At 46.2% G+C, this 17,400-nt stretch overlaps 1 protein-coding gene across 6 annotated transcripts in view; it reads right to left on the reverse strand.

Moving 5' to 3' along the window:
- The window catches only part of prcp (prolylcarboxypeptidase (angiotensinase C)), a 74,032-nt gene that overhangs the window by 35,704 nt on the left and 20,928 nt on the right, over window positions 1-17,400 (reverse strand). For 3 of the 6 annotated variants that reach the window (XM_065024159.1, XM_065024158.1, XM_065024156.1), the window contains exons 2-6: window positions 6,805-6,945; window positions 6,431-6,532; window positions 6,044-6,225; window positions 4,351-4,508; window positions 2,773-2,942 (exon numbers count right to left, since the gene is read on the reverse strand). In XM_065024159.1, the coding sequence (XP_064880231.1) occupies window positions 2,773-2,942; window positions 4,351-4,508; window positions 6,044-6,225; window positions 6,431-6,532; window positions 6,805-6,945 (753 nt within the window). Of the gene's footprint in view, window positions 1-2,772; window positions 2,943-4,350; window positions 4,509-6,043; window positions 6,229-6,430; window positions 6,533-6,804; window positions 6,946-17,400 lie in introns of all 6 variants that reach the window. The other 3 variants (XM_065024157.1, XM_065024155.1, XM_065024154.1) reach the window with 1 other exon arrangement.

A 17,400-nucleotide genomic window follows, 5' to 3' on the forward strand; every position in this document is an offset into this window, starting at 1 on the left:
AAGGAAGTAGAGACAGAGAGGATGTGGCAGAGCAGATAAAGGAAGTAGAGACAGAGAGGATGTGGCAGAGCAGATAAAGGAAGTAGAGACAGAGAGGATGTGGCAGAGCAGATAAAGGAGGAAGTAGAGACAGAGAAGATGTGGCAGAGCAGATAAAGGAAGTAGAGACAGAGAGGATGTGGCAGAGCAGATAAAGGAGGAAGTAGAGACAGAGAGGATGTGGCAGAGCAGATAAAGGAGGAAGTAGAGACAGAGAGGATGTGGCAGAGCAGATAAAGGAGGAAGTAGAGACAGAGAGGATGTGGCAGAGCAGATAAAGGAGGAAGTAGAGACAGAGAGGATGTGGCAGAGCAGATAAAGGAAGTAGAGACAGAGAGGATGTGGCAGAGCAGATAAAGGAGGAAGTAGAGACAGAGAGGATGTGGCAGAGCAGATAAAGGAAGTAGAGACAGAGAGGATGTGGCAGAGCAGATAAAGGAAGTAGAGACAGAGAGGATGTGGCAGAGCAGATAAAGGAGGAAGTAGAGACAGAGAGGATGTGGCAGAGCAGATAAAGGAAGTAGAGACAGAGAGGATGTGGCAGAGCAGATAAAGGAAGTAGAGACAGAGAGGATGTGGCAGAGCAGATAAAGGAGGAAGTAGAGACAGAGAAGATGTGGCAGAGCAGATAAAGGAAGTAGAGACAGAGAGGATGTGGCAGAGCAGATAAAGGAGGAAGTAGAGACAGAGAAGATGTGGCAGAGCAGATAAAGGAAGTAGAGACAGAGAGGATGTGGCAGAGCAGATAAAGGAGGAAGTAGAGACAGAGAGGATGTGGCAGAGCAGATAAAGGAAGTAGAGACAGAGAGGATGTGGCAGAGCAGATAAAGGAGGAAGTAGAGACAGAGAGGATGTGGCAGAGCAGATAAAGGAAGTAGAGACAGAGAAGATGTGGCAGAGCAGATAAAGGAGGAAGTAGAGACAGAGAGGATGTGGCAGAGCAGATAAAGGAAGTAGAGACAGAGAGGATGTGGCAGAGCAGATAAAGGAAGTAGAGACAGAGAGGATGTGGCAGAGCAGATAAAGGAGGAAGTAGAGACAGAGAGGATGTGGCAGAGCAGATAAAGGAGGAAGTAGAGACAGAGAGGATGTGGCAGAGCAGATAAAGGAGGAAGTAGAGACAGAGAGGATGTGGCAGAGCAGATAAAGGAAGTAGAGACAGAGAAGATGTGGCAGAGCAGATAAAGGAGGAAGTAGAGACAGAGAGGATGTGGCAGAGCAGATAAAGGAAGTAGAGACAGAGAGGATGTGGCAGAGCAGATAAAGGAAGTAGAGACAGAGAGGATGTGGCAGAGCAGATAAAGGAGGAAGTAGAGACAGAGAAGATGTGGCAGAGCAGATAAAGGAGGAAGTAGAGACAGAGAGGATGTGGCAGAGCAGACAAAGGAGGAAGTAGAGAGAGAGGATGTGGCAGAGCAGCTAAAGGAAGTAGAGAGAGGGGATGTGGCAGCTAAAGGAAGTAGAGACAGAGAGGATGTGGCAGAGCAGCTAAAGGAAGTAGAGACAGAGAGGATGTGGCAGCTAAAGGAAGTAGAGACAGAGAGGATGTGGCAGATAAAGGAAGTAGAGACAGAGAGGATGTGACAGATAAAGGAAGTAGAGACAGAGAGGATGTGGCAGAGCAGATAAAGGAAGTAGAGACAGAGAGGGTGTGGCAGAGCAGCTAAAGGAAGTAGAGACAGAGAGGATGTGGCAGAGCAGCTAAAGGAAGTAGAGACAGAGAGGATGTGGCAGCTAAATGAAGTAGAGACAGAGAGGATGTGGCAGAGCAGCTAAAGGAAGTAGAGACAGAGAGGATGTGGCAGAGCAGCTAAAGGAAGTAGAGACAGAGAGGATGTGGCAGAGCAGCTAAAGGAAGTAGAGACAGAGAGGATGTGGCAGCTAAAGGAAGTAGAGACAGAGAGGATGTGGCAGCTAAAGGAAGTAGAGACAGAGAGGATGTGGCAGCTAAAGGAAGTAGAGACAGAGAGGATGTGGCAGCTAAAGGAAGTAGAGACAGAGAGGATGTGGCAGCTAAAGGAAGTAGAGACAGAGAGGATGTGGCAGCTAAAGGAAGTAGAGACAGAGAGGATGTGGCAGCTAAAGGAAGTAGAGACAGAGAGGATGTGGCAGCTAAAGGAAGTAGAGACAGAGAGGATGTGGCAGAGCAGATAAAGGAAGTAGAGACAGAGAGGATGTGGCAGAGCAGCTAAAGGAAGTAGAGACAGAGAGGATGTGGCAGAGCAGCTAAAGGAAGTAGAGACAGAGAGGATGTGGCAGAGCAGCTAAAGGAAGTAGAGACAGAGAGGATGTGGCAGAGCAGCTAAAGGAAGTAGAGACAGAGAGGATGTGGCAGAGCAGCTAAAGGAAGTAGAGACAGAGAGGATGTGGCAGCTAAAGGAAGTAGAGACAGAGAGGATGTGGCAGAGCAGCTAAAGGAAGTAGAGACAGAGAGGATGTGGCAGAGCAGCTAAAGGAAGTAGAGACAGCTAATTGGAAACAGTACATTCACTGGGTAGTACAGGTTGAAAGGATTCAGTGAGGTAGAAAGACAATAATTGTTGCTAATGTGATTTTTCACTTCCCTTGTTTTAACCTTTTCTGTAAGTAAAACAAAATATGAACTATTAAATTATTAACAATTGGGCTACTATGTAAAAATACTAGGAGATTTCTTATTCTACTTTGTGTAACACAATTTAATACATTATTATGAAAGATATAGATATTTGATATAGATATATATGTGTGTACCTTTATTGGCCAGCGTGGGAGCGGTTGGAGGAAGTTCGCTTCGTAAGGATAGTCAACCATGGCCAGATTCACCCAGGTCTCTTGGAGCCAGGCCTTAAAACCATCCAAGTCCGTCTTCTTGAGTGGGGAACATAAGCTAAACTCTCCGGACAGCCACTGGAGGCCGTCATCTGCACAGAGATGAGGAAAATAGTCCTCGTGAGTTAACTAGGCTTTAAACTAGCTTTGAAAAAAGGCTAATTCATCCTACCAGTTGCTGTGATGTTGTCATTCAGACAGGCTAATTCATCCTACCACTTGCTGTGATGTTGTCATTCAGACAGGCTAATTCATCCTACCAGTTGCCGTGATGTTGTCATTCAGACAGGCTAATTCATCCTACCAGTTGCTGTGATGTTGTCATTCAGACAGGCTAATTCATCCTACCAGTTGCTGTGATGTTGCCATTCAGACAGACTAATTCATCCTACCAGTTGCTGTGATGTTGTCATTCAAAGACAGGCTAATTCATCCTACCAGTTGCTGTGATGTTGTCATTCAAAGACAGACTAATTCATCCTACCAGTTGCTGTGATGTTGTCATTCAGACAGGCTAATTCATCCTACCAGTTGCTGTGATGTTGTCATTCAAAGACAGACTAATTCATCCTACCAGTTGCTGTGATGTTGTCATTCAGACAGGCTAATTCATCCTACCAGTTGCTGTGATGTTGCCATTCAGACAGACTAATTCATCCTACCAGTTGCTGTGATGTTGTCATTCAAAGACAGGCTAATTCATCCTACCAGTTGCTGTGATGTTGTCATTCAGACAGGCTAATTCATCCTACCAGTTGCTGTGATGTTGTCATTCAAAGACAGGCTAATTCATCCTACCAGTTGCTGTGATGTTGCCATTCAGACAGACTAATTCATCCTACCAGTTGCTGTGATGTTGCCATTCAGACAGACTAATTCATCCTACCAGTTGCTGTGATGTTGTCATTCAGACAGGCTAATTCATCCTACCAGTTGCTGTGATGTTGTCATTCAAAGACAGGCTAATTCATCCTACCAGTTGCTGTGATGTTGTCATTCAAAGACAGACTAATTCACCCTACCAGTTGCTGTGATGTTGTCATTCAAAGACAGGCTAATTCATCCTACCAGTTGCTGTGATGTTGTCATTCAAAGACAGACTAATTCACCCTACCAGTTGCTGTGATGTTGTCATTCAAAGACAGACTAATTCATCCTACCAGTTGCTGTGATGTTGTCGATTGCCTTCCACGACCTCCGGATGTTGTCATTCAGAGACAGGCTAATTCATCCTACCAGTTGCTGTGATGTTGCCATTCAGACAGACTAATTCATCCTACCAGTTGCTGTGATGTTGTCATTCAGACAGGCTAATTCATCCTACCAGTTGCCGTGATGTTGTCATTCAGACAGGCTAATTCATCCTACCAGTTGCTGTGATGTTGTCATTCAGACAGGCTAATTCATCCTACCAGTTGCCGTGATGTTGTCATTCAGACAGGCTAATTCATCCTACCAGTTGCTGTGATGTTGCCATTCAGACAGGCTAATTCATCCTACCAGTTGCCGTGATGTTGTCGATGGCCTTCCAGGACCTCCGGATGTTCACGTCACAGTTCAGTCCACTCCTGGCAAAGTCCTGGGTGACGATCTTATAGAAATCTCCACATGGAACCATGTCAGGGAACTGCCATATGGGAGCAGAGGCAGCCAGGGCTCTGGAGTACACAGAGAGACAGATAGAACACAGTATTAACCACACAGAGAGACAGTTAGAACACAGTATTAACCACACAGAGAGACAGATAGAACGCAGTATTAACCACACAGAGAGACAGATAGAACACAGTATTAACCACACAGAGAGACAGTTAGAACACAGTATTAACCACACAGAGAGACAGTTAGAACACAGTATTAACCACACAGAGAGACAGATAGAACACAGTATTAACCACACAGAGAGACAGTTAGAACCCAGTATTAACCACACAGAGAGACAGATAGAACCTAGCATTAACCACACAGAGAGACAGAGAGAACACATTGTTAACCACACAGAGAGACAGTTAGAACACAGTATTAACCACACAGAGAGACAGTTAGAACCCAGTATTAACCACACAGAGAGACAGTTAGAACACAGTATTAACCACACAGAGAGACAGTTAGAACACAGTATTAACCACACAGAGAGACAGAGAGAACACATTGTTAACCACACAGAGAGACAGTTAGAACCTAGCATTAACCACACAGAGAGACAGAGAGAACACATTGTTAACCACACAGAGAGACAGTTAGAACACATTAACCACACAGAGAGACAGTTAGAACACAGTATTAACCACACAGAGAGACAGATAGAACCTAGCATTAACCACACAGAGAGACAGAGAGAACACATTGTTAACCACACAGAGAGACAGTTAGAACACATTAACCACACAGAGAGACAGATAGAACACATTAAGAACACATTAACCACACAGAGAGACAGATAGAACACATTAACCACACAGAGAGACAGATAGAACACATTAACCACACAGAGAGACAGATAGAACCCAGTATTAACCACACAGAGACAGATAGAACCCAGTATTAACCACACAGAGACAGATAGAACCCAGTATTAACCACACAGAGACAGATAGAACCCAGCATTAACCACACAGAGAGACAGATAGAACACATTAACCACACAGAGAGACAGATAGAACCCAGTATTAACCACACAGAGAGACAGATAGAACACATTAACCACACAGAGAGACAGATAGAACCCAGTATTAACCACACAGAGACAGATAGAACCCAGTATTAACCACACAGAGACAGATAGAACACATTAACCACACAGAGAGACAGATAGAACCCAGTATTAACCACACAGAGACAGATAGAACCCAGTATTAACCACACAGAGAGACAGATTGAACCCAGTATTAACCACACAGAGAGACAGATAGAACCCAGTATTAACCACACAGAGAGACAGATTGAACCCAGTATTAACCACACAGAGAGAACACATTAACCACACAGAGAGACAGATAGAACACAGTGTTAACCACACAGAGAGACAGATAGAACGCAGTCTGAGATTTTCCTTAGGTCAAATAGCACCCTATTCCCTATAAAGCACACTACTTTTGACCACAGCCCTATGAGCCCTGGTCAAAAGTAGTTCACTATGTAAAAAAAATATTAAAATAGGGCCCCATGAAGACCTGTACACAGTATCTCTTACCCAACAACAACATTGGGGTATTTCATTCTCAACCAGGCAGAGAGCATTCCTCCGTAGGACCCTCCGATGGCGATCACAGGACTTTCCTGAGCTCCAAGCACCTTCCTCTTCAGTTCTCTGATCAGCACAGAGAAGTCAGCTAGCGCCTGCTCTGACGTCAGGTAATTCAGGTGCTTGGTGTCCTGCTTGTGAAGACAAAAGCATGTTTAAAGAACGTTGTTTCTAAACGTGTAGTGAACCAACACGTCATATTTCAAATGTTATATACCGTGTGTGTGTGTGAGTGAGTGTGTGAGTGAGTGAGTGAGTGAGTGAGTGAGTGAGTGAGTGAGTGAGTGAGTGAGTGAGTGTGTGTGTGTGTGTGTAAAAGCATAACGGTTCATTTACACTGTAAGAGTCTTGTCCAAACGGCAGGGATTCTCCGTAGTAACGGTGCTCTGCAAAAACCAACATGGCTCCCAGATCCTCTGCAACGTCCCACATGAAACCCTACAGACAAAAAGTACAGGGAAAGATATTCTAACAAATGACGCAAGGCATGCTGGGTAGATGAATACATTACAGAACAGAGAAGATTAATACAGAACAGAGAAGATGAATACAGAACAGAAAATATGAATACAGAACAGAACAGAGAAGATGAATACAGAACAGAGAAGATGAATACAGAACAGAGAAGATGAATACAGAACAGAACAGAGAAGATGAATACAGAACAGAGAAGATGAATACAGAACAGAACAGAGAAGGGTAATTATTACAGTGTTATTGCAGAACCAGGTAATGTCTCCTTCATTGCCGGTGTAGAACAAGATAGGCCCTCCCTTCTGATCCCAGTGTTCATTATTAACCAGGTATCTCTGCTTAAAGGTGCCATCCTCCAGGAAACCAAAGTGATCGATCTGTAAGGACAGAGACATACATCAGAAAAACATGAAGAAATCAAGAGGATGGCTAAAATATGACCAGCTGCTACTTTAAACCCAACCTAGTGTCACGGATCCCTCCGGAACGTTAATCACGCACACCAGGCACCTATTGCGCAGATGATTAGGGGTCTCGTCCCGTGTGTTACTCATTGTGTGCTTGTGTTTATTCGAGGTACTCCTCACTCTTACGTTTGGGTTTCTACCCTGTGTTTTGTTATGCATTTGTTGGGTCTTCGTCCCCGTGCCTTTTTTTTGGGGCGCAATAAAAAAAAATACTATTACGCATTCCTGCGCCTGTCTCCCGAATAATTTATACCGACGTGACAGAATAATCGACCATTGAGGGAGACAGCGGGAATGGCCCGTCTCGACGACGCAACTTCGGCAGCTGCGTTCCTGTGATCCTGGGGGGTACTGTCACGGATCCTTCCGGGAACTTTCATTACACACACCTGTCTCCTATTCCCACGGATTAGTACTTGTATAAGTGGTTCCCTGTGGTTTCCATTGGACTGTCCATTATTGTTACTATGTCCGTTGGTGCATGCGAGTACCTGTGCTGTGTGTTTTGGGCTTTCGTGCCACTGTGGATTGCGCAGATGATTACGGGTCTCGACCCGTGCGATAATAGTTGTGCGCGTGTGTTATTTATTCGAGGTACTCTTTTGTTTTGGGTTTCAACCCTGTGGTTTTGTTACATGTTTGTCTGGTCTTCGTCCCCGTGTCTTCACACGACACGCCGTACTTTGGGTAAAATAAAGATCCCTATTACGCATTCCTGCGCCTGTCTCCCGAATAAAATATACCAGCATGACACCTAGTCTCTAAGACATTCACATTTAGCTTGAGATGAGATGAAGGCTCAAGAGAATAAATTGAATCAATGTATTACGAATCCATTTCAAGGTCTCTGAAATGAACTCTAAATGGAGCCAGTTAAAATGTGGCCCTGACGTCCGGAGGAATGGAACTGGGATTCAACAGTCTGTCAATCCTCTCTGACCAGTGGTTCCATTTCCTCTCTGACCAGTGGTTCCATGTCCTCTCTGACCAACTGTTCCATTTCCTCTCTGACCAACGGTCATCCTCTCTGACCAACGGTTCCATGTCCTCTCTGACCAACAGTTCCATTTCCTCTCTGACCAACGGTTCCATGTCCTCACTGACCAACGGTTCCATGTCCTCTCTGACCAACGGTTCCATTTCCTCTCTGACCAGTGGTTCCATTTCCTCTCTGACCAACGGTTCCATTTCCTCTCTGACCAACGGTCATCCTCTCTGACCAACGGTTCCATTTCCTCTCTGACCAACGGTTCCATTTCCTCTCTGACCAACGGTTCCATTTCCTCTCTGACCAACGGTTCCATTTCCTCTCTGACCAACGGTTCCATTTCCTCTCTGACCCTCTCTGACCAACGGTTCCATTTCCTCTCTGACCAACGGTCATCCTCTCTGACCAACGGTTCTTGTTCCCCTCAGACAGACACCCTGTAAAGGTTCTTGTTCCCCTCTGACAGGCACCCTGTAAAGGTTCTTGTTCCCCTCTGACAGACACCCTGTAAAGGTTCTGTAAAGGTTCTTGTTCCCCTCTGACAGACACCCTGTAAAGGTTCTTGTTCCCCTCTGACAGACACCCTGTAAAGGTTCTTGTTCCCCTCTGACAGACCCCTTGTAAAGGTTCTTGTTCCCCTCTGACAGACACCCTGTAAAGGTTCTGTAAAGGTTCTTGTTCCCCTCTGACAGACACCCTGTAAAGGTTCTTGTTCCCCTCAGACAGACACCCTGTAAAGGTTCTGTAAAGGTTCTTGTTCCCCTCAGACAGACACCCTGTAAAGGTTCTTGTTCCCCTCTGACAGACACCCTGTAAAGGTTCTTGTTCCCCTCTGACAGACACCCTGTAAAGGTTTTGTAAAGGTTCTTGTTCCCCTCTGACAGACACCCTGTAAAGGTTCTTGTTCCCTTCTGACAGACACCCTGTAAAGGTTCTTGTTCCCCTCTGACAGACACCCTGTAAAGGTTCTTGTTCCCCTCAGACAGACACCCTGTAAAGGTTCTGTAAAGGTTCTTGTTCCCCTCTGACAGACACCCTGTAAAGGTTCTGTAAAGGTTCTTGTTCCCCTCTGACAGACACCCTGTAAAGGTTCTTGTTCCCCTCTGACAGACACCCTGTAAAGGTTCTTGTTCCCCTCTGACAGACACCCTGTAAAGGTTCTTGTTCCCCTCTGACAGACACCCTGTAAAGGTTCTTGTTCCCCTCTGACAGACACCCTGTAAAGGTTCTGTAAAGGTTATTGTTCCCCTCTGACAGACACCCTGTAAAGGTTCTTGTTCCCCTCTGACAGACACCCTGTAAAGGTTTTGTAAAGGTTCTTGTTCCCCTCTGACAGACACCCTGTAAAGGTTCTTGTTCCCTTCTGACAGACACCCTGTAAAGGTTCTTGTTCCCCTCTGACAGACACCCTGTAAAGGTTCTTGTTCCCCTCAGACAGACACCCTGTAAAGGTTCTGTAAAGGTTCTTGTTCCCCTCAGACAGACACCCTGTAAAGGTTATTGTTCCCCTCAGACAGACACCTTGTAAAGGTTCTTGTTCCCCTCTGACAGACACCCTGTAAAGGTTCTGTAAAGGTTCTTGTTCCCCTCTGACAGACACCCTGTAAAGGTTCTTGTTCCCCTCTGACAGACACCCTGTAAAGGTTCTTGTTCCCCTCTGACAGACACCCTGTAAAGGTTCTTGTTCCCCTCTGACAGACACCCTGTAAAGGTTCTTGTTCCCCTCTGACAGACACCCTGTAAAGGTTCTGTAAAGGTTATTGTTCCCCTCTGACAGACACCCTGTAAAGGTTCTTGTTCCCCTCTGACAGACACCCTGTAAAGGTTCTTGTTCCCCTCTGACAGACACCCTGTAAAGGTTCTTGTTCCCCTCTGACAGACACCCTGTAAAGGTTCTTGTTCCCCTCTGACAGACACCCTGTAAAGGTTCTGTAAAGGTTATTGTTCCCCTCTGACAGACACCCTGTAAAGGTTCTTGTTCCCCTCTGACAGACACCCTGTAAAGGTTCTTGTTCCCCTCTGACAGACACCCTGTAAAGGTTCTGTAAAGGTTCTTGTTCCCCTCTGACAGACACCCTGTAAAGGTTCTTGTTCCCCTCTGACAGACACCCTGTAAAGGTTCTTGTTCCCCTCTGACAGACACCCTGTAAAGGTTCTTGTTCCCCTCTGACAGACACCCTGTAAAGGTTCTGTAAAGGTTCTTGTTCCCCTCTGACAGACACCCTGTAAAGGTTCTTGTTCCCCTCTGACAGACACCCTGTAAAGGTTCTTGTTCCCCTCTGACAGACACTTTGTAAAGGTTCCAGTGTGAGAGAAGGTACAGTAGCACCTTCTCCAGAGGGTGGCCTCTCTGTCCCTCCAACCTGTCCCTGCGCTAGGGTGTGATCATTGTGGCCCTGGCCTTCTGCCATACACTACTTTGTACTGTGCAGTGAGTCGGTGACAACCCCAATGCAGGACGCTAGGATAATTAGCCTCAATTTGTATTAAAACCCAGAGAGAGACAGTTCCAGGGATGCCACATTAGTTCCACTAGCACATCTGCCTCCCAAATCGAACCCTATACAGTCCACTACGCTATTTGGGACTCATCCTTCTCTCCAGCCTAATGCCACCGCTGTGTGGCCACAGACGAGTTGTCCCCTACTTGAAACCCACCCAACACTTGATAAAGAATGTTTTTGTTGTGTTTGCACCCTCTCTCTCTCTCTCTCTCTTTCTCCCTTCCCAGTGCCTACAAAAGGATTCACCAATTTTATGAGCCAATGACAGGGAAAAGATTTCAGGCCTGAATGTGTTCATTCATCCACTCCTGGAGCCTCTCCACTGCTTGGCTAGTGTGTCAGGAAAGCCACATTACAATCCAGACTCAAAATGATTTGTCAATTTCATATGTAAATAGTATCTTCTCTGTAATAAGTCAATTACATATTAATTCCCCTTCTGTTAGATGATCCAAAAATATGTTTTACGTCACTCAAGAAGGTACTCAAGAAGGTACTCTAGAAGGTACTCAAGAAGGTACTCTAGAAGGTACTCTAGAAGGTACTCTAGAAGGTACTCTAGAAGGTACTCTAGAAGGTACTCAAGAAGGTACTCTAGAAGGTGCTCAAGAAGGTACTCAAGAAGGTACTCTAGAAGGTACTCTAGAAGGTACTCAAGAAGGTACTCAAGAAGGTACTCTAGAAGGTACTCAAGAAGGTAGAAGGTACTCTAGAAGGTACTCTAGAAGGTACTCAAGAAGGTACTCAAGAAGGTACTCTAGAAGGTACTCAAGAAGGTAGAAGGTACTCTAGAAGGTACTCTAGAAAGTACTCAAGAAGGTACTCTAGAAGGTACTCAAGAAGGTAGAAGGTACTCTAGAAGGTACTCAAGAAGGTACTCAAGAAGGTACTCTAGAAGGTACTCTAGAAGGTACTCAAGAAGGTACTCAAGAAGGTACTCTAGAAGGTACTCAAGAAGGTACTCTAGAAGGTACTCAAGAAGGTACTCAAGAAGGTACTCAAGAAGGTACTCAAGAAGGTAGAAGGTACTCAAGAAGGTACTCAAGAAGGTACTCAAGAAGGTACTCTAGAAGGTACTCAAGAAGGTACTCTAGAAGGTACTCTAGAAGGTACTCAGAAGGTACTCAAGAAGGTACTCAAGAAGGTACTCTAGAAGGTACTCTAGAAGGTACTCTAGAAGGTACTCTAGGAAATAGATTGAAAATCTATAACCTGATCTTCTGGCCGAGTGGTTCTAACTCAGTGTTAAGCCAATCTGGGCTGGAGGCTTTCCCTGTGTTTGTGCTTATGGTTTCATAATATGGTTTCATAATATGGCTATGGTTTTATAATATGGTTATGGTTTCATAATATGGTTATGGTTTCATAGTATGGTTTCATAGTATGGTTTCATAGTATGGTTTCATAGTATGGTTTCATAGTATGGTTTCATAATATGGTTTCATAGGGGAACTGAAACCTTCATAGCTTCGATGTCCATGTCTTCCTACCAAACCTAATACTGCCACCTTGTGGTTGATGCTGGTAGCATTTAGTTACAGGAAACTCATTAGGTGCCATCTGCTGAAACATTCAATGTCAAGTCAAATGCTGAAAAAATCTGTAGCTTCTGAAAAGCAGTGAGGTAAACATTACTTACAACTAAATGTTATAGTATGAAAAAAATGACTAAATAAATAAATGACTCAAAGCCAATGTAGGAAACAACTGATGAACATACACAATCTAGTCTACAGGAGGTCGGTGGCACCTTAACTGGGCTGGGCTCGTGGTAATGGCTGGAGAGGAAAAGATGGAATGGATTCAAATACATTAAACACAGGGTTTCTGAATCCATTCCATTCGCTCCGTTCCAGCCGTTATCGTGAGCCGTCACTCCCCTGAGCAGCCTCTACTGCTGTACTCGTGGTGAAGGACAGCCTCTACTGCTGTACTCATGGTAAAGGACAGTAGTTATCGTGAGCCATCACTCCCCTGATCAGCCTCTACTGCTGTACTCATGGTAAAGGACAGCCTCTACTGCTGTACTCATGGTAAAGGACAGCCTCTACTGCTGTACTCATGGTAAAGGACAGCCTCTACTGCTGTACTCATGGTAAAGGACAGCCTCTACTGCTGTACTCATGGTAAAGGACAGCCTCTACTGCTGTACTCATGGTGAAGGACAGCCTCTACTGCTGTACTCATGGTAAAGGACAGCCTCTACTGCTGTACTCATGGTAAAGGACAGCCTCTACTGCTGTACTCATGGTAAAGGACAGCCTCTACTGCTGTACTCATGGTAAAGGACAGCCTCTACTGCTGTACTCATGGTAAAGGACAGTAGTTATCGTGAGCCATCACTCCCCTGAGCAGCCTCTACTGCTGTACTCGTGGTGAAGGACAGCCTCTACTGCTGTACTCATGGTAAAGGACAGCCTCTACTGCTGTACTCATGTTAAAGGACAGCCTCTACTGCTGTACTCATGGTAAAGGACAGCCTCTACTGCTGTACTCATGGTAAAGGACAGCCTCTACTGCTGTACTCATGGTGAAGGACAGCCTCTACTGCTGTACTCATGGTAAAGGACAGCCTCTACTGCTGTACTCATGGTAAAGGACAGCCTCTACTGCTGTACTCATGGTAAAGGACAGCCTCTACTGCTGTACTCATGGTAAAGGACAGCCTCTCTGCTGTACTCATGGTAAAGGACAGCCTCTACTGCTGTACTCATGGTAAAGGACAGCCTCTACTGCTGTACTCATGGTAAAGGACAGCCTCTACTGCTGTACTCATGGTAAAGGACAGCCTCTACTGCTGTACTCATGGTAAAGGACAGCCTCTACTGCTGTACTCATGGTAAAGGACAGCCTCTACTGCTGTACTCATGGTAAAGGACAGTAGTTATCGTGAGCCGTCACTCCCCTGAGCAGCCTCTACTGCTGTACTCATGGTAAAGGACAGCCTCTACTGCTGTACTCATGGTAAAGGACAGCCTCTACTGCTGTACTCATGGTAAAGGACAGCCTCTACTGCTGTACTCATGGTAAAGGACAGCCTCTACTGCTGTACTCATGGTAAAGGACAGCCTCTACTGCTGTACTCATGGTAAATGACAGCCTCTACTGCTGTACTCATGGTAAAGGACAGCCTCTACTGCTGTACTCATGGTAAAGGACAGCCTCTACTGCTGTACTCGTGGTGAAGGACAGCCTCTACTGCTGTACTCGTGGTAAAGGACAGCCTCTACTGCTGTACTCATGGTAAAGGACAGTAGTTATCGTGAGCCATCACTCCCCTGAGCAGCCTCTACTGCTGTACTCGTGGTGAAGGACAGCCTCTACTGCTGTACTCATGTTAAAGGACAGCCTCTACTGCTGTACTCATGTTAAAGGACAGCCTCTACTGCTGTACTCATGGTAAAGGACAGCCTCTACTGCTGTACTCATGGTAAAGGACAGCCTCTACTGCTGTACTCATGGTGAAGGACAGCCTCTACTGCTGTACTCATGGTAAAGGACAGCCTCTACTGCTGTACTCATGGTAAAGGACAGTAGTTATCGTGAGCCATCACTCCCCTGAGCAGCCTCTACTGCTGTACTCGTGGTGAAGGACAGCCTCTACTGCTGTACTCATGGTAAAGGACAGCCTCTACTGCTGTACTCATGTTAAAGGACAGCCTCTACTGCTGTACTCATGGTAAAGGACAGCCTCTACTGGACAGCCTCTACTGCTGTACTCATGGTAAAGGACAGCCTCTACTGCTGTACTCATGGTGAAGGACAGCCTCTACTGCTGTACTCATGGTACTCATGGTAAAGGACAGCCTCTACTGCTGTACTCATGGTAAAGGACAGCCTCTACTGCTGTACTCATGGTAAAGGACAGCCTCTACTGCTGTACTCATGGTAAAGGACAGCCTCTACTGCTGTACTCATGGTAAAGGACAGCCTCTACTGCTGTACTCATGGTAAAGGACAGCCTCTACTGCTGTACTCATGGTAAAGGACAGCCTCTACTGCTGTACTCATGGTAAAGGACAGCCTCTACTGCTGTACTCATGGTAAAGGACAGCCTCTACTGCTGTACTCATGGTAAAGGACAGCCTCTACTGTTACTCATGGTAAAGGACAGCCTAGCTTATCGTGAGCAAATCACTCCCCCTGAGCAGCCTCTACTGCTGTACTCATGGTAAAGGACAGCCTCTACTGCTGTACTCATGGTAAAGGACAGCCTCTACTGCTGTAAAATGGACAGCCCCTCATGGTAAAGGACAGCCTCTACTGCTGTACTCATGGTAAAGGACAGCCTCTACTGCTGTACTCATGGTAAAGGACAGCCTCTACTGCTGTACTCATGGTAAATGACAGCCTCTACTGCTGTACTCATGGTAAAGGACAGCCTCTACTGCTGTACTCATGGTGAAGGACAGCCTCTACTGCTGTACTCGTGGTGAAGGACAGCCTCTACTGCTGTACTCAGTAGTAAAGGACAGCCTCTACTGCTGTACTCATGGTAAAGGACAGTAGTTATCGTAAAGAGCCATCACTCCCCTGAGCAGCCTCTACTGCTGTACTCATGTAAGGACAGCCTCTACTGCTGTACTCATGGTGTTAAAGGACAGCCTCTACTGCTGTACTCATGTTAAAGGACAGCCTCTACTGCTGTACTCATGGTAAAGGACAGCCTCTACTGCTGTACTCATGGTAAAGGACAGCCTCTACTGCTGTACTCATGGTAAAGGACAGCCTCTACTGCTGTACTCATGGTAAAGGACAGCCTCTACTGCTGTACTCATGGTAAAGGACAGCCTCTACTGCTGTACTCATGGTAAAGGACAGCCTCTACTGCTGTACTCATGGTAAAGGACAGCCTCTACTGCTGTACTCATGGTAAAGGACAGCCTCTACTGCTGTACTCATGGTAAAGGACAGCCTCTACTGCTGTACTCATGGTAAAGGACAGCCTCTACTGCTGTACTCATGGTAAAGGACAGCCTCTACTGCTGTACTCATGGTAAGGACAGCCTCTACTGCTGTACTCATGGTAAAGGACAGCCTCTACTGCTGTACTCATGGTAAAGGACAGCCTCTACTGCTGTACTCATGGTAAAGGACAGCCTCTACTGCTGTACTCATGGTAAAGGACAGCCTCTACTGCTGTACTCGTGGTAAAACCGTCCTCCCCTGACAGCCTCTACTGCTAAAGGACAGCCTACTGCATGGTAAAGGACAGCCTCTACTGCTGTACTCATGGTAAAGGACAGCCTCTGCTGTACTCATGGTAAATGGACAGCCTCTACTGCTGTACTCATGGTAAAGGACAGCCTCTACTGCTGTACTCATGGTAAAGGACAGCCTCTACTGCTGTACTCATGGTAAAGGACAGCCTCTACTGCTGTACTCATGGTAAAGGACAGCCTCTACTGCTGTACTCATGGTAAAGGACAGCCTCTACTGCTGTACTCATGGTAAAGGACAGCCTCTACTGCTGTACTCATGGTAAAGGACAGCCTCTACTGCTGTACTCATGGTAAAGGACAGCCTCTACTGCTGTACTCATGGTAAAGGACAGCCTCTACTGGTAAAAGGACAGCCTCTACTGCTGTATCTCATGGTAAAGGACAGTAGCCATCTGTACTCATGGTGAGGACAGCCTCTACTGCTGTACTCATGGTGAAAGGACAGCCTCTACTGCTGTACTCATGGTAAAGGACAGCCTCTACTGCTGTACTCATGGTAAAGGACAGCCTCTACTGCTGTACTCATGGTAAAGCTGACTCATGGTGAGACAGCCTCTACTGCTGTACTCATGGTGAAGGACAGCCTCTACTGCTGTACTCATGGTGAAGGACAGCCTCTACTGCTGTACTCATGGTAAAGGACAGCCTCTACTGCTGTACTCATGGTAAAGGACAGCCTCTACTGCTGTACTCATGGTAAAGGACAGCCTCTACTGCTGTACTCATGGTAAAGGACAGCCTCTACTGCTGTACTCATGGTAAAGGACAGCCTCTACTGCTGTACTCATGGTAAAGCCTCTACTGCTGTACTCATGGTAAATGGTACAGCCTCTACTGCTGTACTCATGGTAAAGGACAGCCTCTACTGTGTACTCATGGTAAAGGACAGTCTTATCTGCTACTCATCACTCCCCTGAGCAGCCTCTACAGCTGTACTCATGGTGAAGGACAGCCTCTCTACTGCTGTACAGCCTCTATGCTGTAAAGAACAGCCTCTACTGCTGTACTCGTGGTAAAGGACAGCCTCTACTGCTGTACTCATGGTAAAGGACAGCCTCTACTGCTGTACTCATGGTAAAGGACAGCCTCTACTGCTGTACTCATGGTAAAGGACAGCCTCTACTGCTGTACTCATGGTCTACTGCTGTACTCATGGTACAGCCTCTACTGCTGTACTCATGGTAAAGGACAGCCTCTACTGCTGTACTCATGGTAAAGGACAGCCTCTACTGCTGTACTCATGGTAAAGGACAGCCTCTACTGCTGTACTCATGGTAAGGACAGCCTCTACTGCTGTACTCATGGTAAAGGACAGCCTCTACTGCTGTACTCATGGTAAAGGACAGCCTCTACTGCTGTACTCATGGTAAAGGACAGCCTCTACTGCTGTACTCATGGTAAAGGACAGTCTCTACTGCTGTACTCATGGTAAAGGACAGCCTCTACTGCTGTACTCATGGTAAAGGACAGCCTCTACTGCTGTACTCATGGTAAAGGACAGCCTCTACTGCTGTACTCGTGGTAAAGGACAGCCTCTACTGCTGTACTCGTGGTAAAGAACAGCCTCTACTGCTGTACTCATGGTAAAGGACAGCCTCTACTGCTGTACTCATGGTAAAGGACAGTAGTTATCGTGAGCCGTCACTCCCCT

Source organism: Oncorhynchus nerka, linkage group LG11 (assembly GCF_034236695.1).
Source record: "Oncorhynchus nerka isolate Pitt River linkage group LG11, Oner_Uvic_2.0, whole genome shotgun sequence".
Lineage (NCBI taxonomy): Eukaryota > Metazoa > Chordata > Actinopteri > Salmoniformes > Salmonidae > Oncorhynchus > Oncorhynchus nerka.